At 47.3% G+C, this 26,317-nt stretch overlaps 1 protein-coding gene across 2 annotated transcripts in view; it reads right to left on the reverse strand.

Annotated features, from left to right (window-relative positions):
- DOCK1 (dedicator of cytokinesis 1) overlaps positions 1-26,317 on the reverse strand; it is a 359,613-nt gene that overhangs the window by 319,933 nt on the left and 13,363 nt on the right. For both annotated transcript variants that reach the window (XM_071564200.1, XM_071564199.1), the window contains exons 2-5: positions 13,801-13,884; positions 10,919-10,959; positions 8,292-8,347; positions 5,239-5,335 (exon numbers count right to left, since the gene is read on the reverse strand). In XM_071564200.1, the coding sequence (XP_071420301.1) occupies positions 5,239-5,335; positions 8,292-8,347; positions 10,919-10,959; positions 13,801-13,884 (278 nt within the window). The remainder of the gene's footprint in view (positions 1-5,238; positions 5,336-8,291; positions 8,348-10,918; positions 10,960-13,800; positions 13,885-26,317) is intronic.

The raw sequence follows: 26,317 nt of genomic DNA on the forward strand, positions 1-26,317 counted from the left end.
GGGACCCACAAGGATCATCGAGTCCAACTCTTACATCAATGGCCCACACAGGGGACTGAACCCATGACCTTGGTGTTGTTACAACCAAGTTTTAACCAACTGAGCTGATCTCAGGATCAACTCAAAGGGTGAAAGTCTAGGACAGCTCTAAAACAAGAGCCTGACTTTCTCCAGCACAGAACACTGAATGCAGAGTCTGACCCTCAGCTTTAAGGCTCCAAATAGGTGTCAGTGTTTGTGTTTATGGCACCTTTAAACCTGGGCCACGGTCTAACAGACACTCAGGGGGAAAATCCCCAGCACAGCTTTATTTATGGACCTCTGTGCTGATTAAAAATGGTGCATTTTAACAGCCAGAGGCTCGAGTTGTGCTGAAGTTCATCTGCAACAAGTTGGAGGTTGCTGCCCCTCCCCAGTTAAACCTCAGGAATAACACTTTAAAATCCCCCAGGATGGATCAGTATCTTACAAGTCCACAGGTAACAGCTGAAGGGCACTGAGAAAGCAGGAAAGCATTAAACCCTCTAGGAAATTTAATACCTCAATTGTTTGGAAAGGCTGGAATTGTGGATATTAAATAGTGCCAGCAGCATATACAAACTTTCCTTGGAAACACTCAGCCAAGCTAAGAATAATTAAATAATTACAATAAAATTCTCCACTACATATATAAAAGACAAGAAAAAACTGCAGAGGATGCAGGAAAAGAACATAATGATTTCAAGACTCTGGGGAAAAAGGATTTCTAACTGTGAAACTTAAAGACTTCAGTCTGTTCAGCTGATCCAAAAGCTGCCTTGATTAGAAAGGGAGAACCTTCACAGGGAGAAAATAGCCATTATTAAAAGCTCCTTAATGGAGCAGAGAGAGGCACAACAGGCACATATGGCTGGGAGTGAACACAGAGAAACCCAAATGGCAAAGAGGTTCCCAAGTTTCAATCCTGCAGGCACCAAAACTGGGGAGGGGGAACCACACCACGTCCTCTGCTGTGTGCACTGGACACTGGATGTCCTTTCAACATCCAAACTCAAACTACAAACCCAATAAAGGCATAAATGTGGCCAGTGAGTGGGTTGTGACATGCAAGGTGTGGACAATATGGAATGGCAGCATGGCCTGCAGGTTGCCCAGTTTGAAATGAGCTCCCTCCAGTCCAGCAAAGCTCCCTGGATAAGGCAATCCCAGTGCCCCAATGCTCTCCTTGGTATGTACCCACATGCAATTCATCTCACAGCTCCCCCTGAGACACAAACTACAACCTCATTCAGTGATGCACCTACTCAGAGTAAAGCTGGAACAGGGACTGGAACCGTTTCTGCCACCCAGCTGAGGGCACTGCCCACATCCCACCTTGTCTGCCCCTGAATTCAGAATCATGGGGAGCAAAGCACTGAAGTGTTTGTTATGGAATCAGACCCTGGAATGGTTTGGGTTGGAAAGGACCTTAAAGATCATCCAGTGCCACCCCTGCCATGGGAAGTGACACCTCCCACCAGCCCAGGGTGCTCCAAGCCCTGTCCAACCTGGCATTGGACACATCCAGGGATGGGGCAGCCACAGCTTCTCTGGGCACCCTGTGCCAGAGGTTGCCTTGTATTTTTTCCTAATATCCAATCCAAACCTAATCCCTGTCAGTTGAAACCATTCCCCCTTTTCCTGTTGCTCCAGACCCTTGGAAATGGTCCCTTCTCCATCTTTCTTGTAGCTCTTTCAGGCACAGCAAGGCCACAGTTGGGTGCCCCCAAAGCTCCTCCTCTCCAGGCTGGACAATCCCAGCTCTTCTGGAGCTCCTTCAGGCACTGGAAAGTCACACTGAGGTCCCCCCAAAGCTTCTCCTCTTCAGGCTGGACAATCTCAGCTCTCCTGGAGCTCCTTCAGGCACTGGAAAGTCACACTGAGGTCCCCCCAAAGCTTCTCCTCTCCAGGCTGGACAATCCCAGCTCTCCTGGAGCCCCTTCAGGCACTGGAAAGTCACACTGAGGTCCCCCCAAAGCTTCTCCTCTCCAGGCTGGACAATCCCAGCTCTCCTGGAGCCCCTTCAGGCACTGGAAAGTCACAATCAGGTCCCCCCAAAGCTTCTCCTCTCCAGGCTGGACAATCTCAGCTCTCCTGGAGCCCCTTCAGGCACTGGAAAGTCACACTGAGGTCCCCCCAAAGCTTCTCATCTCCAGGCTGGACAATCCCAGCTCTCCTGGAGCCCCTTCAGGCACTGGAAAGTCACACTGAGGTCCCCCCAAAGCTTCTCCTCTCCAGGCTGGACAATCCCAGCTCTCCCAGCCTTTCCTCCCAGCAGAGCTGCTCCATCCTCTCTGCCCATCCTTGTGCCCCCTCTGGGCTCACTCCAACCAGTGTAGCTGTCACATGTTCATGGAAGCAAATGGATGACAGATGAGATGTTAAACATTAATGGTTGGGACAAGCAACTCCCAAACCAGAATATTCACTGCTAGAAAAAGGGCATACACATGTCATGGGAAGAAAACAGTTCCAACAATGTCTCTCTGCTACTCCTCCTTCCTATTGTATCTGCACTGCAACCAAGTCTTGCAACAGCCAAGCAAGTGGGACTTCTCTGACACGTGGCAATATCAGATTTCATAGTTGGGATAATCCCCCCAAAAAGGCATCAGGGGCAAAGTGTCACCCTTGGTGTCCTCAGCTGCAGACAGGGCATGGTGTGACAGGACAAGGGAATGGCTTCCCACTGCCAGAGGGCAGGGAGAGTTGGGATATTGGGAAGGAATTCCTGGCTGGGAGGGTGGGCAGGCCCTGGCACAGGTGCCCAGAGAAGCTGTGGCTGCCCCATCCCTGGGAGTGTCCCAGGCCAGGTTGGACAGGGCTTGGAGCAGCCTGGGCTGGTGGGAGGTGTCCCTGCCCATGGCAGGGGGTTGGAATGGGATCAGCTTTAAGGTCCTTCCAACCCAAACCATTCCATGGCTTTACAGCAACAGAAACAAGGCCAAAGCAGTTCCAAGTGCCCTCTCAAGACTCTGCTCCTCCTGCTCTGGTTCTGCCTCCCCACGTCCTCCCTGTTCCTCAACACCCAATCCCTCCAGTATAACACCATGTTACAGCTCTCTCCTTAATATCCAATCTGCTTCTCTTCACATAAGAAATTATCCTTCATCCTTTATGCTCCAACACTGCATCATTTCCATTACACTGTATTTCTAATCTTTATTTTCATGGCTGTGATTAAAACCCACATTAGTCAACACAAACATCTCCATTTCCAGTCGGTGCCTTCATTACCCAGCTTGCACTTTTATGAGAGAAGATTTCAAACATATTTATAGGAAACAGGCACTCTGAATCACATCCTACTTCCAATAAAAGACTCCCATGTTCCCATTATCTTGCTCCAGTGACCTTGCACAAGGAGAGCAGGAGAAGTGGGAGCCAGGACACCTGAAATCCCACACCATGTGCTGGTTTGCATCTCAACTGCACTTTAAAATGTAATTTTGAACTCCTGACCTCATTTATTTGCAATTCCATCTGTGGGGGTTTTTTATTTTCCCACCTGAGAGACCAGTAATGCTCATAACTCTGAATTTCTAAGAATATAATTTTATGTGCTTGGAACCTTAGCACGTGAAAATGATCAGGCATGTAACTCAAAGGTTGTGAGAAACTGGGGACAATCCACTTCAGGCACAAAAACACTGAGAGGCAAAAGCCTTAAAATTATAATTTTACGAAGGTTTAAGTTTACACTTGCAAATACAACATTAAATATTCATTTACCTCTTAACATGAGACCGACAGCCTTAAGGACAGCCCTGAAAACTATTTCCTTAATTTATTATAGATATTGTATTATATATATGTATATATTAATTACATTCTATCTTGTATTATAGGCAAGAGAGATATTATATATATATATATGTATATATTAATTACATTCTATCTTGTATTATAGGCAAGAGAGATATTATATATATATATATTAATTACATTCTATCTTGTATTATAGGCAAGAGAGATATTATATATATATATATTAATTACATTCTATCTTGTATTATAGGCAAGAGAGATATTATATATATATATATATTAATTACATTCTATCTTGTATTATAGGCAAGAGAGATATTATATATATATATATATTAATTACATTCTATCTTGTATTATAGGCAAGAGAGATATTATATATATATATATATTAATTACATTCTATCTTGTATTATAGGCAAGAGAGATATTATATATATATATATATTAATTACATTCTATCTTGTATTATAGGCAAGAGAGATATTATATATATACATGTATATATTAATTACATTCTATCTTGTATTATAGGCAAGAGAGATATTATATATATACATGTATATATTAATTACATTCTATCTTGTATTATAGGCAAGAGAGATATTATATATATACATGTATATATTAATTACATTCTATCTTGTATTATAGGCAAGAGAGATATTATATATATACATGTATATATTAATTACATTCTATCTTGTATTATAGGCAAGAGAGATATTATATATATACATGTATATATTAATTACATTCTATCTTGTATTATAGGCAAGAGAGATATTATATATATACATGTATATATTAATTACATTCTATCTTGTATTATAGGCAAGAGAGATATTATATATATATATGTATATATTAATTACATTCTATCTTGTATTATAGGCAAGAGAGATATTATATATATATATTAATTACATTCTATCTTGTATTATAGGCAAGAGAGATATTATATATATATATTAATTACATTCTATCTTGTATTATAGGCAAGAGAGATATTATATATATATATTAATTACATTATATATTGTATTATAGGCAATAGAGATATTATATTATAGGCAATAGAGATATTATATTATAGGCAATAGATTATTCCAAAGCTGTCTACATCTTAAAACCCCAGTGTATTCTGTCTGTGAAAAATGGGTCGTAATTACTCATCAAATTATTGCCAGACCAAGGTTAACACTCTAAAAAACCTGATTGTGCACATAAAATGTCTGGGATTTGAGAAAACAGGCAAGAGAATCCCTACAGAGGTTTGTGCTTTCACAGAGAAGATGCTCAACAGTTTTCCAGCACTCAAAGCAGCCTTTAGACACATTAATAATTCCTTCCTAATTAATACTCCCTTCCCACTTCTCCCTGGGCCCCTCCCAGGATTCCTCTTTCCATGAACCATTCCCAGGGTAAATGTTGCCCTGAATTGTTACTCACAACATATAATTGTCTCCATATGATGGACCATTCCCGGAGGGTGGTGGTGACCTCCTGGATCAAGGGCAGCTCGTTGGGGATCACTGTCTCATGTTGGCTGAGGAGCAACAGGGAAAAAGAAGATGGAATTGAGGAGCAGCTTGGAGTGAGAAGGCAAAACACAGAATTGTTAAGGTTTGGAAGACATTTAAGATCATCAAGTCCAACCTGAACCATCCTGTTCACAACTAAACCATGTCCTGAAGTGTCACATTCACATGGGTTTGAACACTTCCAGTAGAGGGTTGTCCACCACTGCCTTGGGCACCTGGGCCAGGGCTGGACAACCCTTTCTTGTGAAAATTTTTATTCTAATACCTAATCTAAATCATCCAATCCAGCATCATTCCTAAGAAGGAACTGTTCATTTCCAAAGACAATAATACAGGGGTGAAAATACCATCCCTTATTATAAATTATAAGCAAATATAAGATGTTTGAGATGCTGAAGTGGAGAACACCAGAACAGACACAGCATAAAGGGGACCTGGATGGGCTGAGATGTGCAATCACTGAACAGTTTGGGTTGGAAGGACCTCAAAGCCCACCCAGTGCCACCCCTGCCATGGGCAGGGACACCTCCCACCAGCCCAGGGTGCTCCAAGCCCTGTCCAGCCTGGCCTGGGACACTCCCAGGGATGGGGCAGCCACAGCTTCTCTGGCAAATCCATCCCAACCCCTGTCCACCCTCCCAGCCAGGAATTCCTTCCCAACATCCCATCTAAACCTTCCCTCCTTCACCTTAAGGCCATTCCCTTTGTCCCATCACTCCATGCCCTGGTGAAGTTTTCCCACCTCTCATTTCCACACTCCCAATGACACCAACACCCACCTCACCATGACCTGGATTACTGAGCTCTTTATTTCACAAGAAGCAGCCAAGATAAAAGCCAGGTGTGCACACCCTACAGGGCCATGATACCAATCTCTAATTGGGTTTGGGTGGGTTTTCATTTCAAAATATTGATCTGGAAATGAAAAATTAAGGATTCAAGCCCTTACCACAAAGTTTCTGTATAATTTGTTTTAAAATTGTGTTGCATCAAAGTCAGAAACACCAATCAGATCCCTTAACATTTCCAAAGGAGGGTCCTTGAAGGCAGTTTTGTAATCAGGGAGAAAGATGTTACTATGCAGCAACCTCATGATTAGCACTTTGATCATTTACATATTTAACAGTGTGTAAAAATACATTGGGCACAAAGGAATCAAGTGTTTTAATCCTGTTTCACTCCATTTCATACCTGGGTAATTATTTATTAATTCCACTCCAGTTTTGGTTTTTTTTCCCTGGGATTTGGTTGGTTGGGGTTTTTTTTCCTGTTTTATAACTCAACTTTAATATCAGTGTTAGAAACTTTTACATCCAGCAAAGCTGATTTCCTAGAATCACAGAATCATAGAATGGATTGGGTTGGAAAAGACCTCTGATATCATCGAGTCCAACCCTTGGTCCAACTCCAGTCCCTTTACCAGATCATGGCACTCAGTGCCACGGCCAAGCTCAGCTGAAAAACCTCCAGGGATGGGGAATCCACCCCCTCTCTGGGCAGCCCATTCCAATCCCTGAGCACTCTCTCTGCAAAGAATTTCTTACTGCTCTCCAACTTCAATTTCCCCTGGCAGAGCTTGAGCCCATCGTGCCCCCTTGTCCTATTGCTGAATGCCTGGGAGAAGAGACCAACCCCCACCTGGCCAGAACTTCCCTTCAGGCAGTTCCAGACACTGCTGAGGTCACCTCTGAGCCTCCTCTTCTCCAGGCTGAACACCCCCAGCTCCCTCAGCCTCTCCCCACAGCACTTGTGCTTCAGTCCCTTCTCCAGCCTCGTTGCTCTTCTCAGTTGGGTTGGAAGAGACCTCTGAGATCATCAAGTCCAACCCTTGATCCAACCCCACTGTGATCACCAGCCCAGGGCACAGAGTGCACAGAGTGCCCTGGGCTGGTGATCACAGTGGGGTTGGATCAAGACATGTTGGATCAAGACATGTTGGATTCTCTGTCCCTGGAGGTGTTTCAGAGGACACTCAGAGCCACACCCAGTCCCTTCTCCAGCCTCGTTCCTCTTCTCTGGCCCCGCTCCAGCCCCTCAATCTCTTGCCTCAACTGAGGGGCCCAGAACTGAACACAACACTCAAGGTGTGGCCTCCCCAAGGCAGAGTCCAGGGGAAGGGTCACTGCCCTGGGCCTGCTGGCCACGCTACTTTGGATCCAGGCCAGGATCCCATTGGCCTTCTTGGCCACCTGGGCACACTGGTGGCTCCTGTTGAGCTTCCTGTCCCTCAGTCCCCCCAGGTCCCTCTGCCTGGCTGCTCTCCAGCCACTCTGTGCCCAGCCTGGAGCGCTGCAGGGGTTGGGGTGGCCAAAGGGCAGGACCTGCACTTGGCCTTGTTGAACTCCATCCCATTGGAATCAGCCCATCTCTCCAGTCTCTCCAGGTCCCTCTGCTGATACAGAAAGATCTGAACAGCTGTTAAATAACAAATACAGCTCAAATATTTAGTGTTGAACACACCAGGGATGGGAAGAGGAGAATCACAGAAAGGAGACCACTCTACAAGAGGAACTGAAGAAGAATTAAGAAGAAATCACTTAAATTTCATGTGCATAAAAGTGTCTCATATCAAAGGCCCCTTTAACACACCAGGCAAAAGGCAGAAGAGTCAAAGGCTGCAACAAAAAAGGAGCTGGAAAACAGACACTGGGCTAAAACAGGGAGTGGAGAAGTTAATCTGGGTAATTATTAGTCTGGACAGTAACACCAGTTATAAAGAGAAGTGATAAATTATTAATTCCATGAACAGAGAGCAGGTTATGCTTTAGCTCTGCTGATGTCACTGCACCTTCCACCAGAGCTGAGTTAAGAATTCACAATATTTTCAACACCAACCACACACATTTTCCTCAGCAGCTCCTTGGCTAACTGGAAACAAATTTAAATTATCTGAGAGTGCATCAAAATCACATGGACAAAACCAGGAAAATGGATTTTCCAGTGTTTGCAAACCCAACTTACCCTTTGCCTTCAACGATGGCTTCCTTGAGATGGATGTAGGAGGCAGGAAAAATGCCCTTGGAGAGGGAAAAAGTGGGTTAAATAACCAGTTGCCCACAACATCTTGTGTTTATTACCTCAAAATATGACAATACTCTGCTGGCTCTGCAGAGCCCTTCCCAACCTGTCCCCTACCCCCAGCCTGTGGCTGCTGCAACCAGCCAAAACCCAACTCAACACACAATACTACAAAACACCAGCACAGCTTTACTGGAAAAATAGTTTAAATTAATCAAGATTCCAGAAATAAAACAGTATTTCTAAAATAAGTCAAGCTGAGAAAGTAAGATCTTCCACCTCACCCTTTGAGGGAGAACTTCAGTTTTCTTACCATGTGGGAACACAAAAATAGAAATTCTTAGAAAGTCCTTGGGGGTCAAAAGAGAGGAAGGTGTGACCCTTCATCCTAATTAAAAAAAAATAATCAATCACTGCATTTAGGGGCAGTCAGAGAAGTGCAGCAACACGTGGAATTAATTCAAGCCAAGAAGAAAGTGTCATTTTCTTCTTAGGCTGTACAGGGGCAGGTGCATGAAATGCTGTTTGTTAGAATGTTAATGTGTTCCCAAAAATAAACAAAAAAAAATATAATATAATTATATTATCTTTTCTGGTTTTATACAGAAAAGAAACCCAGGCCTGGTAAGGAAATGGGTGGGACAAACCACACAACTCCACCCTGTACTTTTAGGCATAAAGATGCAACTGAAAACACACCTCTGGAGGCAAACATGGAATTTCCAGTGTCTGAGTGGGAAAAGAAGCAAACCCAGGAGTCATTCAATTCTGGCTGATTACTGCTATAAAGTAAAATGCTGAAAAATAAAGCACTGTTACAACCAACAGTTGTGTGGTTTCCTTCCTCTCAGTTCAGAAAGGCTGCTCTGAGCTGCAGCTCTTGGTGCACCCTGAGATCACCAACCCAGAGAAGGACTGGAAAAATCAAACTGCAGAGCTCCATCACGGCCCTTTGCAGGAGCCAGTTGAGTTTCACCACCAACACACCATTTAACAAGTGTCAGCCCCTAAACAGACCAGCCAGAACAGAAAGTTCTCAGCTTTTTACTGAGGCAAAGACTTGGTACATCAGTTCCTGCAGAAAATGCCCCTCGAGGCAGATTTGGTGAGTGACACACCTTTAAATTGCAAAAAAATAAGAATTAGAGAATCATGGAATGGCCTTGGATGGAAAGGACCTTAAAGCTCATCGAGTTCCACCCCCTGCCATGGACACCTCCCACCAGCCCAGGGTGCTCCAAGCCCTGTCCAGCCTGGCCTGGGACACTCCCAGGGTTGGGGCAGCCACAGCTTCTCTGGGCACCTGTGCCAGGGCCTCAAAATCAAGAGTTTTCTCCCCCAATATCTAATCTAAACCTAATTTCTTTCATAGAGAAGCCATTCCCTGTGTCCTTTTCCTCCATCCCTTGGAAATGGTCCCTCTCCATCTTTCCTGTAGCTCTTTCAGGTCCTGCAAGGCCACAGTGAGGTCACCCAAAGCTTCTCCTCTCCAGGCTGGACAATCCCAGCTCTCCTGGAGCCCCTTCAGGCACTGGAAAGTCACACTGAGGTCCCCCCAAAGCTTCTCCTCTCCAGGCTGGACAATCCCAGCTCTCCTGGAGCCCCTTTAGGCACTGGAAAGTCACAGTGAAGTCACCCAAAGCTTCTCCTCTCCAGGCTGGACAATCCCAGCTCTCCTGGAGCCCCTTCAGGCACTGGAAAGTCACACTGAGGTCCCCCCAAAGCTTCTTCTCTCCAGGATGGACAATCCCAGCTCTCCTGGAGCTCCTTCAGGCACTGGAAAGTCACACTGAGGTTCCCCCCAAAGCTTCTCCTCTCCAGGCTGGACAATCCCAGCTCTCCTGGAGCCCCTTCAGGCACTGGAAAGTCACACCGAGGTCCCCCCAAAGCTTCTCCTCTCCAGGATGGAGAATCCCAGCTCTCCTGGAGCCCCTTCAGGCACTGGAAAGTCACACTGAGGTCCCCCCAAAGCTTCTCCTCTCCAGGCTGGACAATCCCAGCTCTCCTGGAGCCCCTTCAGGCACTGGAAAGTCACACTGAGGTCCCCCCAAAGCTTCTCCTCTCCAGGCTGGACAATCCCAGCTCTCCTGGAGCCCCTTCAGGCACTGGAAAGTCACACTGAGGTCCCCCCAAAGCTTCTCCTCTCCAGGCTGGACAATCCCAGCTCTCCTGGAGCCCCTTCAGGCACTGGAAAGTCACACTGAGGTGCCCCCAAAGCTTCTCCTCTCCAGGCTGGACAATCCCAGCTCTCCCAGCCTTTCCTCCCAGCAGAGCTGCTCCATCCTCTGCCCATCCTGGTGCTCCCTCTGGACTCTCCAGCAGCTCCATGTCCCTCCTGTGCTGAGACCCCCAAGCTGGATATGAAACTCATCTTTCTGGTCTTGCTAAAATAAGTTCCCCTTTTATTTTTTTCACCTTAAAAACTTCTCACAGAGCTTAAAAACACCCCCAGCAGTGGTGAGAGCTCCCCCTGTGACCAGCACAGGAGGTTTCCATAAACCAACACCCCCAATGCCATCACTGACCTCTGCCCAGGAGAAAAACCAGAATTCTCCTCTGGCAACACTCACCTTCTTGGATTTCTTCCGTAGTGTGTAACCTCTGTACCAACCTGGAGGGGTGAAAAAGAAGGGGAAAAGCATTAAAAAGGTCATTAATGTCATCTCCAAACTCAACAGCACCAAATGTGGTTTCCAGTTGGGTTTCACCCCTGCACATCCCACCTGAATTTCCATTTTCTACAGGTTTGATGTCCTGCATCAAACAAGTCATCTTGGAAGCTGCAAAACTCCCAGTGATGGACAAGACACGACAGAGATGGATGTTTACATTATGTGTTTAATTACAATCCACCTAATTTTAATTACTAATTCACCAACATAACTAAATCCAGCTCAAGAGCTTTAACTTTACAAAAATGTGCTGTTTGAGTAGCTCCATTTTGCAACCTGTTGAAATTCCAAAACTCCAAGTGTTCAAGTGGAGACCAGAACACAGGAATACTTTGGGATTTATGATTCAAACATCCAAACAGAAACCCCAGCAGAGGCTGCCCTGGCCTCCAGCTCCCACTTCCACCACCTTCAGAGGAGCATCCCCAAGAGCTGCTCCTCAAAGAACACTCACAGCTTCTGGCTGGGGTCACAGATCACAGAGTTGAAGGGACCCACAAGGATCATCGAGTCCAACTCTTAAGTCAATGGCCCACACAGGGGATTGAACCCATGACCTTGGTGTTATTGCAACCAAGTTTTAACCAAATGAGCTGATCCCAGATGTAGGTGCAAAGAGGGTAAAACATTTCTGCTACTGTTAATTCTGCTGGCTCAACAAAAAGGAATTCCTGAGTCTTCAAACACCTTTTCTGTCCCATTTTCACAGAATTAGGGGGGTGTTCCTGAGATTGGACAGTGCAGGGAAGTGCCAGGCACACACCTGGGCATGGAGGGAACCTCCTGGGGCACAACCCACACAGAGTTTACATCAAGAAACCCAGAGATCAAACAGCTGAAATAATCCCCTAACAAAGGCAGTTCTGTGAACAAGAGAGATCAGAATTACTGCACCACCAATTTTTATGTTTCATGTGGAGCAAACTCTCTGTAGGAACAAAACCTTCCAATACCAAGTAGTGTCCTCATGGCCAAAGGCAGAAACTTTGCCCTTTCACAGCACTGAAGTTCAAGAATTTTAGTCAAGATGAACCCACAAAAGTTTCTGCCTTGATGCCCAATGAGGTTGTAAATCAAAAATACCCAAGAATCAGAATTTCTTACTATTCTTCATAACTCCTCAGGGTGTGAAAGTGCATTTTGGAACACAACAGGTACCTCCAACCTTCCTACCCCCCTCAGATAACCACTGGTTCACATCCCACCTCAGCTTCCAGGGCTGGTGGGCAGGAGGGCTCCAGGGGGACTCCAGGATACTCCAACTGGAACACAAAGACCTGGAGAAGTCATGGATGACTCCCCTTCTCTGGAAACCTTCACAGGTGCTCAGACCAGGAGAGCCCACAGGGCATTAACAACACATTCCACGCTCATTACAGCCAATAAAGCACCTCCAAAAGACCCTCAAATTTAAAATTTAAGGCAATAAATGAAGCAGTGAACCCCAGGAGCACCTTCCCTTCCCAGATTTCTCCCATCCCAAGCACTCCTAGGAAGCATCACAGCAGGTCATTAATGAGTAATCACCATGTAACATGTTTGGGGGAACACTGAGTTGCATTTCCTTCAACATGAACTCATCCCATGTGCTTGAAGCCCTGAGAGTGGGAAGGTCTTCCCACCACCCCAATCCAGGGGAAAAGGGAATCATCTCCACTGTCCCACTTAGCACTTGCTATGGATCCACAGCTTCTTTCCATCCATTAAATAAATCTATTTATACAGAGAAATACAAAGCTGTGCAATAGTTCAATACAGAGAAATACAAAGCTCTGCCTTATTTCAATACAGAGAAAGACAAAGCTCTGCCATATTTCAATCATTCCATTTGCATTTAAAAAATCTTGGCATTCTTGGAGTTTTATTAAGGCTTGTAATGTCAGATTGCTTTGCTTAGAGTTAAATTTGCCATTCAACTCCCAAGAAAATGCCAGCCTGGGAATAATGAGAAAATTCCACTCTATAATGATCATCAGAGCTTGTTACTCCTGTTGAAACAACATTGTTTCAGTGAATACAACAATACAAAAATCCAATTAAGCCAATATCTAAATCAAATTTATCACACAGGTTTCCCAAAAGATCAATGTCTAGAGGAAAAAAAATTAAATCAATATTATTAAAGCAAATCACATAAAAAAAAAAAAGAAGTGTTACAACATTTTAACCACACAGAGTTTACTTTCATGTTACTCCCACCTTTCCAAAGTGCATCAGGCCATAAAATCTCAACACAAGGATAAAATAAAACAGCTGTATTTTGGTTGGCTCAGTATTGGATTAAGAGCTGAAAAGTGTCGTGGCAATTTCCACATCCTGTTGATTATCCAACTCAGCATTCTAAGCCCCTTGCTCATGGATCAGGGAGGAAGGATTTTAGTCCAGGTTTCATATCCAAACAAGAAAAGCACCTGGAAAAGCCTGGAATCAGAGCAGAGCTCTGGAACTCATCATTTAGGACCCAGGTTGACTCCCAAATTCAGATGGAACTCCTTTTAGCAGCAGGTTCTTTTGCACTACCCAAGAGTCCCCAAAAAGCATCTCTCCTTTCTCCAACACAGGGCAGGAGCTGCAATTAATCCACACAAATGAAATTGTGGGAACATCCCTTTTTTTTTTGGATTATTCCCCAGCCCATAGACCACACGTGTCTCCATCCCATCCATTCTGTGCTCACCAGAAATATGGGGGCTGCCCTTAAAAAAGCAACCAAGCAATTCATCACTTGAGTGCAATTCCAGAAAATCCCAATGGTTTTAATTCAGTTTTTGCCACCTTACCTTCATATGTTTCCAGGATGTGCACAGTGTCCCCAATCTGCAAGGAAAGCTCATCAGGTCCCCTGGCATCGTAGTTGTAGAGAGCTGGACAGAGGGAAAGGCTTGTCAGAACAGAATTTCCATGATTTTGTTTCTATCATTGTTGCCATCTCAGTGTTTTTGTAAAAGGTTTTATTGGGAAAAGAAAAAAAATATATAAAAATCTGACAAGTTTTTAAACCCATTAATATTTCCCCTTGGAGAAGAAAAGAAGGAGAAAAATCAGGCTGCTCAAATTACCCAGGTATTACTTTGCTCTCCATTGCTGGTAAAATCCTTGCAAGAATATTTCTGAACAGATTAGTACCCACTATTGCAGAAGATCTTCTACCTGAAAGCCAGTGTGGTTTCAGAGCCAATAGGAGCACCACAGACATGGTGTTTGTTCTCAGACAACTGCAAGAGAAGTGTAGGGAACAGAACAAAGGGCTCTGTAACCTTCATTGACCTCACCAAAGCTTTCAACACTGTGAGCAGAAAAGGCCTGTGGCAGATCTTGGAACGTTTAGGATGTCCCCCCAAGTTCCTCAGAATGATCATCCTGCTACATGAGGATCAGCGAGGACCAGTCAGATCTGGCAATGCACTCTCTGAGCCCTTTCCAATAACCAATGGCGTGAAACAAGGTTGTGTTCTTGCACCAACTCTATTCACAATCTTCAGCAGGATGATGCTCCAAAGAGCCACGGCAGAGCTCGATGAAGAAAACGGCATCTCCATCCGATATATACCAATGGAAGCCTCTTCAACCTGAGGTGACTGAAGGCCCACACCAAGCCCCTGAATCACCTTGTCCAGAGCTGCCTTTTGCTGACGGTGCCGTCCTGCCCTCGTTGCTCACACAGAAGCAGCTCTGCAGCTTCACATCCTGCTTTGCAGAGGCTGCTGAGCTTTTGGGGCTGGAAGTCAGACTGAAGAAGACGGAAGTTCTCTACCAACCTGCATCTCAAGAAGTCTTCCATCATCCCCACATCACCATAGGCAATTCAGAGCTTAAGTCAGTCCAGCAGTTCACCTGTCTGGGAAGTATCATTTCCTCAGATGGTAAGATTGACAAAGAGACAGACAACAGGCCAGCAAAGGCACACAGAGCCTTTGGAACACTCCATAAAAGAGTCTGGTCCAATAAACACCTGAAGAAAAGTACAAAGATCAGTGTCTACAGAGCCATTGTACTGTCTGCTCTTTTCTATGGGTCTGAATCCTGGGTCATCTACCACCACCACCTGCGGCTCCTCGAACGCTTCCATCAGCGCTGCCTCCGTTCAATCCTGAACATCCACTGGGCTGATTACGTGACCAATGTGTCTGTTCTGAACAGGCAGGGGTCAGCTGTATGGAGGCCATGCTGATGAGAACACAGCTGTGCTGGGCAGGGCACATCTCCAGGATGGAGGATCACCCAGTGCCCAGGGCAGGGCACGTCTCCAGGATGGAGGATCACCCGCTGCCCAGGGCAGGGCACGTCTCCAGGATGGAGGATCACCCGCTGCCCAGGGCAGGGCACGTCTCCAGGATGGAGGATCACCCGCTGCCCAGGGCAGGGCACGTCTCCAGGATGGAGGATCACCCACTGCCCAGGGCACGGCACGTCTCCAGGATGGAGGATCACCCACGGCCCAGGGCATGTCTCCAGGATGGAGGATCACCCACTGCCCAGGGCAGGGCACGTCTCCAGGATGGAGGATCACCCACTGCCCAGGGCACGGCACGTCTCCAGGATGGAGGATCACCCACTGCCCAGGGCACGGCACGTCTCCAGGATGGAGGATCACCCACCCACTGCCCAGGGCACGGCACGTCTCCAGGATGGAGGATCACCCACCCACTGCCCAGGGCAGGGCACGTCTCCAGGATGGAGGATCACCCACTGCCCAGGGCAGGGCACGGCTCCAGGATGGAGGATCACCCACTGCTCAGGGCAGGGCACGTCTCCAGGATGGAGGATCACCCACTGCCCAGGGCAGGGCATGTCTCCAGGATGGAGGATCACCCACTGCCCAGGGCAGGGCACGTCTCCAGGATGGAGGATCACCCACTGCCTCCCAAAGATTGTGCTCTGTGGTGAACTCGCCACCGGCTGCCACAAGAGAGGAGCCCCGAAGAAGAGATACAAGGACTCCCTGAAACAACACCTCAGCCTTGGCCATATTGACTGCCCCAATGGTCCACTCTGGCCTCCAATCTGGATTGATGGAGACACACCATTCACGACGCTGCTGCTTCCTTTGAGAATGCACCAGAGTCAGTCTGGAGGAGAAAAGACAGCGCAGACAGAACCGTTCCTTGCCAATGTCACCCAGGGAGATGTTCCCCTGTGCCTTCTGTGACCGGACCTGCCTATCCCGTATCGGCCTTTTTAGCCACCAGCAGCTCACAGCAAGTGTGGGTAGTGCCCTTCCCAAATCTTCGTTCACAAAGCCTGGCCATGATGATGATGAATATTTCCCCTTGTAAGAGAAAAGCCCCAAGTTCACTTTCTAAAGCTGCCCCTCACTGGCTACAAGGCTTTGCTTCTTCCTGGCAATATATTCTATTAATTTGTGTTTTACTTGCCCATCTTCCAGCACTCTGGGTCAACTTTAGGCAGTTCTGTCATCAACTGCAGTGTCTTCCCCCTGTCAGCTCAACACACACAACACTCACAAAGTTCCAATTCCAACCACCAACATTAAAGGAACATTTCTCAGTCACTCCCTGAGTTTGCTGCAGGTTTATTGTACTTAAAAACAGCATTTCAGAATTCCTGAATTGCAGTGGGAACTGCAACAATAAAGCCCAACCAAAAGAACCAGCAACTTGGAGGCCACTCCTCTCCATCCTTCCCACTCTGGACATTGAGATCAGCAGAATTTTTTCTGACAAATAATGCAATAAATCAGGTTTGGTTGGGGAAAAAAAAATTAACAATCAAAGCCAAACCAGCTGTGATTCCTAAAGCCCAATTTTTATGTTTCATGTGGAGCAAACTCTCTGTAGGAACAAAACCTTCCAATACCAAGTAGGGTCCTCATGGCCAAAGGCAGAAACTCTGCCCTTTCACAGCACTGAAGTTCAAGAATTTTAGTCAAGGTGGACCCACAAAAGTTTCTGTCTCCATGTCCAATGAGGTTGTCAGTCAAAAATACCCAACAATCAGAATTTCTTACTATTCTTCATAACTCTTCAGGGTGTGAAAGTGGATTTTGGAACACAACAGGTACCTCCAACCTTCCTACCCCCCTCAGATAACCACTGGTTCACATTCCACCTCAGCTTCCAGAGCTGGTGAGCAGGAGGGTTCCAGGGGGACTCCAGGATACTCCAACTGGAACACAAAGACCTGGAGAAGTCATGGATGACTCCCCTTCTCTGGAAACCTTCACAGGTGCTCAGACCAGGAGAGCCCACAGAGCATTAACAACACATTCCACGCTCATTACAGGCAATAAAGCACCTCCAAAAGACCCTCAAATTTAAAATTTAAGGCAATAAATGAAGCAGTGAGCCCCAGGAGCACCTTCCCTTCCCAGATTTCTCCCATCCCAAGCAGCCCTAGGAAGCAGGGAAGAGCCATATTACACATGAATTACATCTCTAAGACCCCATAACTGGAGACAAAACACCTCCCTGACCTCAAATCCAACAACCAGTTTAGCCCCAAGCGCAGGGAACACCCAAGGGGCTCATGAGAAGGTCCAACCCCACCACAAGGACAGGACACAGAGCCCAGTCATGGCCATGACTCCCTTTTCTACCTCCAGGAGTTACAACTTATTCTCCCCAGGATTCCTGAATTCCCTTACAATGCTATCAAAAAAAACCAAACACAGAACAGGCTGTCTGGGTCCCTTTCTCTGCAGGATTCCTCTTGTTTGACAGGTTTTAGTGGTAAGAGGTAAATAAATATATCTGAGTGCACAGGGGGGAAAAAGTATGGAAGAGAAAACAGAGGGTACAGTGGGAGATTTAAATGGAATAAAAGGACACTACAGGGTAAAAGGAATAAAAGTTGGGGGCACTGCAAAGATCAATATCAACAGTATTTAAATGAAGGCTTTAAGAAGTAACAGAGTTTTTATTGGCATCACAACAATCCAAGCTCTCCCTGTTTCAATGGTTTTGCTAATTTTGTCATTATTAAAGGGATATAAACCCTCCCTCCCAGGTATCTGGCACAGGATATTTGAAAGCCAGAACTCCACTGGGCAGGAGAAGAGGGTTCTGTGAAACACAACAAGAAAAACTGGCATTTTAAACTGCTGATGACAACAAAGGGGACCACATGGCACAGGGGACACTGGAAAACATCCCCAGGGAAAACAAAGCTGCACAGCCCTAACTCCTCCAAACCTGGGAGGCTGGAGTGCAACACCCAAACCATCCTCTGTGGATTCCTTGGATCTCCTCAGTGCTCACATTCAACCCAGAATCCCAGTTGGAAGGGACCCACAAGGATCATCGAGTCCAAATCCCAGACTATTCTGAGTGGGGAGGGACCCACAAGGATCATCGAGTCCAAATCCCAGACTGTTCTGAGTTGGGAGGGACCCACAAGGAGCATCGAGTCCAAATCCCAGACTATTCTGAGTTGGGAGGGACCCACAAGGATCATCGAGTCCAAATCCCAGACTACTCTGAGTTGGGAGGGACCCAACAGGATCATCGAGTCCAAATCCCAGACTATTCTGAGTTGGAAGGGACCCACAAGGATCACTGAGTCCAAATCCCAGACTATTCTGAGTTGGGAGGGACCCACAAGGATCATCGAGTCCAACTCTTCAGTCAGTGCCCCACACAGGGGATTGAACCCATGACCTTGGTGTAATTACAGCCAAGTTTTAATCAACTTGAGCCAATCTCAGGGGCACCAGTGCACGGCCACACACCCAAAACCAAACCCAACTCAAGTCTTCCACCTTGAGAACCAGGACAAGCAATCCCACTGCTCCAACCACACGTGCCAGTGATGGAAAATTCACATTATGCCACATTCAAACCAGCCCAGTGCTCATTAACTCTTCAGCTAAACACTTCTCCAACATTTAAATGGAATAACACTAAGGATCAAAGGCAGATAGGAATAAAACACTCAAATTTATGCCTGTCTGTCATTCCAAGGGGTCACATCCCAGGAGCTTCACTGTAATGGCCAATTCTTCTGCCAGGAGATGACAAACAGCCATCAAGTGGTAATTACTGCCCAGTTCAGCTCCCACTGCCCTGAACTGACTGAGGGACCAGGGAGGGATGATTTATCTTTAAAAACACATATGTGTGAAAAATGTGCCTGCAAGAACAAATAAATCCCAGTTTTTGGCTTGGAGCAGCATTGACAGATCGTGAAACAACCAACCAAAATAACTATAAAGTGCCTTCCACCCTGTGATTACAAAGCAAAGCTCCTGTGTGAGGTAGCAGAGAACTCCCTCTCAGGGTACAGTGACATCAAAAGCTGCTGTGACAGGGAAAATGTTGGACTGGAGCAGACAACAAGGCTGTAATTAAAGGAAAAGACAAAATTTTGGAGGAGTACAGCAAGAAACTTTATGCTTCTGTTTTGTTTGAACAACCATATTCTGAGACACCACTTAAAATATTTAAAAACCCAAAATAGATCTTCCAATATATTTTTTTTCTTTCAAGTGCAGAAAGTTTTTCTTCATTTGGAAAACTCAGTGACAGATTTTTCAGGTGGGAGAGGTCTGAGCTAAATGGAACATAAGGAATATTTCCAGCAGGTGACTTCAGGGCTCCCTGTGGTGCCTGCACTGAGAAGGAAAAGGCTCAAGCCATGGCAAAGGAGCTGCAGAGCCTCAGAAGGCATCAAAACCTCAGCTACAAACAAAGGAATGTAAAGAACACAGTTCCTTCCTCCAGCAGCAGATTTATGGCTGAGCCTGAGCCAGGGAGGGTTACCTGAAAGGAGATGACAAGAAAGATGGAGAGAGACCAGTCTGGAGAAGAGGAGGCTCAGAGGTGACCTCAGCACTGTCTGGAACTGCCTGAAGGGAAGTTCTGGCCAGCTGGGGGTTGGTCTCTTCTCCCAGGCACTCAGCAATAGGACAAGGGGGCACGATGGGCTCAAGCTCTGCCAGGGGAAATTGAACTTGGAGAGCAGGGTGGGCTCCAGGGGCTGGGAGGGCTTTGCCAAGGTGGGCATTGGGCACAGGGTGGGCTCCATGGGCTGGGAGGGCTTTTCCAAGGTGGGCATCGGGCACAGGGTGGGCTCCAGGGGCTGGGAGGGCTTTGCCAAGGTGGGCATCGGGCACAGGGTGGGCTCCATGGGCTGGCAGGGCTTTGCCAAGGTGGGCATCGGGCACAGGGTGGGCTCTGTGGGCTGGCAGGGCTTTGCCAAGGTGGGCATCAGGCACAGGGTGGGCTCCATGGGCTGGGAGGGCTTTGCCAAGGTGGGCATCGGGCACAGGGTGGGCTCCATAGGCTGGCAGGGCTTTGCCAACCTCAATGATTCTGTGATAAAGAGCTCTGGACCAAGCCAAGATGACCAAGAAACAAGTTCAGGTTCTTGCTTTTCTTTCTCCCCCCCTTTTAAACCAGACCCTGTTTTTAGGGAGCAAATGCAGCAAGATGCCAACTCACTGCTGAACAACTTTCTCCCTCCTCCTCCTCCTCACTGATCTGTCTTCCAAGGACTTCACCACGAAGCACTGAGGATGTAAACCTGAAACTAGTGCTAAAATAAATATAGATAAATAATTAGTGACTGTAACAGCATTATTAATGTGCCATCATGCACAGCCAACAAGCAGCACAACCAAGAACACCCAGCCTGAGTGTTAATATTTAGAAACCCATTAACTGAAACACAAGTGGGTGTGCAAGAAGGAACCACATCCCTGCAAGCTCTTGGAGAACAAGCAAGCTGCAGATTGGGACTAACAGAACACACTGGGTAGAGGGAGATCTCTTGGCATTGGTCTTCTGGTAACTCAGAATCACAAAGTGAGGGAGTTCTGACGTTCCTCTGGAGGGACAATCCTCTAAGGGACAATCTAACTTGGCTCTTGCTGTGTTGGGGCTACAGGGCAACATCCTAAGAGAAGGCAAGGACAGCATGTGAGCATTAACTGTTCAGAATGGACTTCTTTTAATGACTGGAATTCCCAAACTTTGCTGCCAAAGGCTTGGCAAGATGTGCCAGACCATAAATGTTGCTCTGTAGGGAATAGATCAAGGAGTGTGCTGGGCAGGAGAAGGAAAGGAGTTAAATAAACAGTGGAGGGAGGAGCAGCCAGCTGAGTTTATGGTCAGCACTGGCAGGGGACCAAATGTGCATGAGCTGGCCATGAGTCAAGGGCAGGATCCTTGGACAGGGTTCCCCAGGAGATAAGTGACCAAAACTGGCAGTGCTGCAGCTCCACACCCATTCCTGGCTCCTGTGCCTCCTCCAGCTGCACATTCCTGCCCCTGCTCCTGCCCCTTCCCTGCCCACCTCACCCCTCAGGCAGCAGCTGCAGGAGCAAAGCTCACCCAAAACCTCAGTGTGATGGTGACAGCAGCAACTCCACCAGACAGTGAGTGCTGCCCTAGGGGAAGGTCCCAAACTGAGCCACGGAATCCCAGAATTGTTGGGGTTGGAAGGATCCCTGAAGACCACTCAGTCCAACCCTCTGCCAAGGCAGGGTCACCTGCAGCTGGTGACACAAGAACACATCCAGGTGGGGTTGGAATGTCTCCAGAGAGGAGACTCCACACCCTCCCTGGGCAGCTGTTCCAGGCTCTGCCACCTCTATGGAAAGAAGGTTTCCTCAGGCCGAGGTGGAACTTGTTGTGGTTTAGTTTGTGTCCTGCCAGCAGGTGCAACATCCCCCAAACACCACATGCTAAGCCTAAAATCCAGTTTGTGAAAGAGGCTATGGAAGAGTCATAGAATGGATTGGGTGGGAAAAGACCTCCAAGATCATCAAGTCCAACCCTTGGTCCAACTCCAGTCCCTTTACCAGATCATGGCACTCAGTGCCACGGCCAAGCTCAGTTGAAAAACCTCCAGGGATGGGGAATCCACCCCCTCTCTGGGCAGCCCATTCCAATGCCTGAGCACTCTCTCTGCAAAGAAGTTTTTTCTCATCTCCAACTTCAATTTCCCCTGGCAGAGCTTGAGCCCATCGTGCCCCCTTGTCCTATTGCTGAGTGCCTGGGAGAAGAGACCAACCCCCACCTGGCCAGAACTTCCCTTCAGGCAGTTCCAGACAGTGCTGAGGTCACCTCTGAGCCTCCTCTTCTCCAGGCTGAACACCCCCAGCTCCCTCAGCCTCTCCCCACAGCACTTGTGCTCCAGTCCCTTCTCCAGCCTCGTTGCTCTTCTCACTTGGGTTGGAAGAGACCTCTGAGATCATCAAGTCCAACCCTTCATCCAACCCCACTGTGATCACCAGCCCAGGGCACAGAGTGCACAGAGTGCCCTGGGCTGGTGATCACAGTGCGGTTGGATCAAGACATGGTGGATTCTCTGTCCCTGAAGGTGTTTAAGAGGACACTCAGAGCCACATCCAATCCCTTCTCCAGCCTCGTTGCTCTTCTCTGGCCCCGCTCCAGCCCCTCAATCTCTTGCCTCAACTGAGGGACAATGAAATCCCTGAAGTCCTTCCCCCATCCAGTGCTCCAGGTTTAACCAGCAGAGATGATGTCCAAGCCCCCACCAAGCCACCACAGGCACAATCTGGTGCTCAAGGAGGGCACAAAGCTCCACCTGAAGATGCTTTAGGCATCAGTCCTATTGCACTGAACATCATCTTGCAAAGAGGGTGTCTCTTACTGAGCATTTCCCCAGCAGAGCTTAATGTCACAGCTATATTTTAATAGCCCTTTCAGTGACTATAAAAATCCAGTTCAACATGATCAAACTGCTCCCACATCGCTGCAGGAACAGGAAACAAATGACACTTCTCCCTGCAACACAGAGCTGATGATGCAGAGCAAAAACCCTCAAGCAAGGAGGAAATGAGGTGATGGGAAGATGTTTTCATTTCCTATTCTTCTTCCTCCTCAGTATTTCTACAAGGGAAAACAAAATCCAAATTCCTCTGTTGCTTTTTCAGGAAAGATTATGGAGGGGGAAGGGAGATGGAAGAGTTTTAGGCTTTTTACACATCCAGCCTTGCTCAGATTGTTTTTCTTTGCCATCACCTCATTTGTCTCTGGATCCTTCAAGTTGTCTCCAAGAGTAGGAACACAGACCCCAAGTCAAACAACCCCTGAGTGAGGAGCTTGTTCTGCTTTCTCCCAAAGGACACTCAGAGAGAGGAATGACCTGCTAAGAGCCCCAGCTTGACCCACCACCCCTCTCTGTTTCCCAAACCAACCAGGCTGCTGCAGGAATTGGAAATAAAGGACACTTTTCCTGGAGTTGTCCCTTCTACCGGAATTACCGGGGAAACGTAACCATGGGAGCGAGTCAGACAGCACTGAATGCTCCGCAAGATAAGAGCAGCCTGTTGCAAAAAAACAGGGAAAAATTGTTTTCCTCCAAGCCAGGGAGCAATCACATGCCTCGTGCTGCTTTCAGGGCACTTGGCTCGGCCACTGGCCCAAACAAAGGGTCACTGTCCAGCTCCCTCCAGGCTGCAGAGTCCCCCTCTCAGCCTCAATCCTTCCACCAGCACTGCCAGGATGGAGCTCAGAGCCACACAGATCCATGTTTCCCACCTAAGGACAACCCTTGGAAATCTCATTCATTTTTACACTCACTCTGGAAGGGAAGTTCTGGCCAGGTGGGGGTTGGTCTCTTCTCCCAGGCACTCAGCAATAGGACAAGGGGGCACGATGGGCTCAAGCTCTGCCAGGGGAAATTGAAGTTGGAGAGCAGGAAGAAATTCTTTGCAGAGAGAGTGCTCAGGGATTGGAATGGGCTGCCCAGAGAGGGGGTGGATTCCCCATCCCTGGAGGTTTTTCAGCTGAGCTTGGCCGTGGCACTGAGTGCCATGATCTGGTAAAGGGACTGGAGTTGGACCAAGGGTTGGACTTGATGATCTTGGAGGTCTTTTCCAACCCAATCCATTCTGTGATTCTATGGATGTGGCACTGAGTGAGAATCCACCATGTCTTGATCCAACCCTCCTGTGATCATCATGAGAGAATCCACCAGGAGAGAATCCACCATGTCTTGATCCAAGCCTACTGTGATCACAGAGTGCCCTGGGCTGGTGATCACAGTGGGGTTGGATCAAGACATGTTGGATTCTCTGTCCCTGGAGGTGTTTCAGAGGACACTCAGAGCCACATCCAGTCCCTTCTCCAGCCTCGTTGCTCTTCTCTGGCCCCGCTCCAGCCCCTCAATCTCTTTCCTCAACTGAGGGGCCCAGAACTGAACACAACACTCAAGGTGTGGCCTCCCCAAGGCAGAGTCCAGGGGAAGGGTCACTGCCCTGGGCCTGCTGGCCACGCTACTTTGGATCCAGGCCAGGATCCCATTGGCCTTCTTGGCCACCTGGGCACACTGGTGGCTCCTGTTGAGCTTCCTGTCCCTCAGTCCCCCCAGGTCCCTCTGCCTGGCTGCTCTCCAGCCACTCTGTGCCCAGCCTGGAGCGCTGCAGGGCTTGGGGTGTCCAAAGGGCAGGACCTGCACTTGAATTCATTATTTTCCAAAGCAGTCAGTGCCAACTGCTGTGTTTGCTCCAGTCTGACAGGAATTGGGAGCTGCTTTTCTGCCCTTCATTTGGGACATCCATGACAGAAAATGTGGCTTTTTGATGCCCAACCCTCAGTGAGCAGCACCAAAAAAGGTGCAGAGCAGAGCAGGGGAGGTCACACAGAGGTGCCACATGGGCTGTCAGCAGCTCCAGAGATGCTTCAGATGGACTGTCAGGGAAGGACAGAGGCAGAAACTGCCATGCCAAAGACACACCTTCTACAGACTAACTCTGATCTGAGATGGAATCCAAAATACCTCCAAAAGTAAACTGGAAAAAAAAAACAATTTTTTTTTTTTAAATCAACTTTTCACACAGAATCCCAGACTATTCTGAGTTGGGAGGGACCCACCAGGATCATCGAGTCCAACTCTTACATCAATGGCCCACACAGGGGATTGAACCCATGACCTTGGTGTTGTTACAACCAAGTTTTAACCAACTGAGCTAACCTGTGTTTTGCTGGGATAGAATTTGGTTTTTTGGAGAAAGGCATCCAGCAAACTCTTTTACAGCATCACAGAAAGAATCCCAGACTATTCAGAGTTGGAGGGACCCACCAGGACCATCGAGTCCAACTCTTACATCAATGGCCCACACAGGGGATTGAACCCATGACCTTGGTGTTATTACAGCCAAGTTTGAACCAACTGAGCTCATCTCAGGGTCTCACTAAAAAGACTATCAGTAAAACCACTGGCTCAGTTATACCACTTGCCTTTCACACTGCAACCTTCAGAAATCAACCCACAGACAAAACCAAACTCCAAAAACCAAACCCACAACACAAGACACACCAAATTCAGGCAGCAGGAAATAAAACAGTGTCTTGAGTCTACTCCACCTGAGATTCTTGGTCAAAGAAGGCAATGGATTGATGGAGACACCAACACCTACTAGTCAAGGTAATAAAAAAGAGCAGCCCAACAGCAGCAGGGGCTGAGGGTCCACGTCTGGTGCATGAGGGACAATTCAGCCTCCACAGCCCATAAAATGAGGAGGAAAGTCCACAGTTTGGTGCTGGAGGCAGAGAGGACAGCAGAGCTCATGTTGTCCACCTGCCCCAGTGAGAAGTCTCCAAAGATAAACACCATTGGCCATGAGTGTGAAACAGGGGGAGTCAGGAGAGCAGGAGGGAAGGAATTCCAGCAGGGATGGTGACATGATGGGAGAGGGCTGCAGAAAATTGGTGTGTGAGGACGACAGAAGAGGTACAAAGAAAGGCAGGCCAGACAGCAGGTAACCCCACCAGGACCTCGAGTTAGAGAGACTTGAGAGCCAGCATTATGTTCTATATTAGAGCTGCAAATCAGTCAGATTGATGGAAAACAGCAAAAATGCTGCCACACCACCCAAGAGCAGCAGGAAAAAAACAAATTCACACAAGAGCTGATGAACACTTTCTCTTCCAGCTCTTTCCATTACTTACAAAGTATTAATTGAAGTAAAAAAATCCCCTTCTTGCCATTTAGATGTTGGTTTCCCATTGATACTCTCCCATCTGGGGAGATTAACCTTAGACTTAGTCAACAGGAGGTTTGAAGGTTCCCACAGACCCCTATGTAGAACCTTCCTGACCCATATCCACACACAGCCAGCCCTGCAGTGCCACCCCTGCAGCATTCCCAGGCCATTCCAAGCCCTGCCAGGGGAACCCCCACCATGCCAGGGCCATGCCCTGCTCCCTGCACTCACATGCACAGCACATTTTTTTCTAATTGTTCACCATCTGCCTCAAGACTCAGAAACCCAAATTAGCACCAACAGCTTCCATCTGGCTCAGCATTGAGATGTTTCCTGGTTCAGGGTCTCCTACAGGAGCACTTTTTTTCCATTCCCAGTTGGTTTCT

Source organism: Pithys albifrons, chromosome 9, assembly GCF_047495875.1.
Source record: "Pithys albifrons albifrons isolate INPA30051 chromosome 9, PitAlb_v1, whole genome shotgun sequence".
Lineage (NCBI taxonomy): Eukaryota > Metazoa > Chordata > Aves > Passeriformes > Thamnophilidae > Pithys > Pithys albifrons.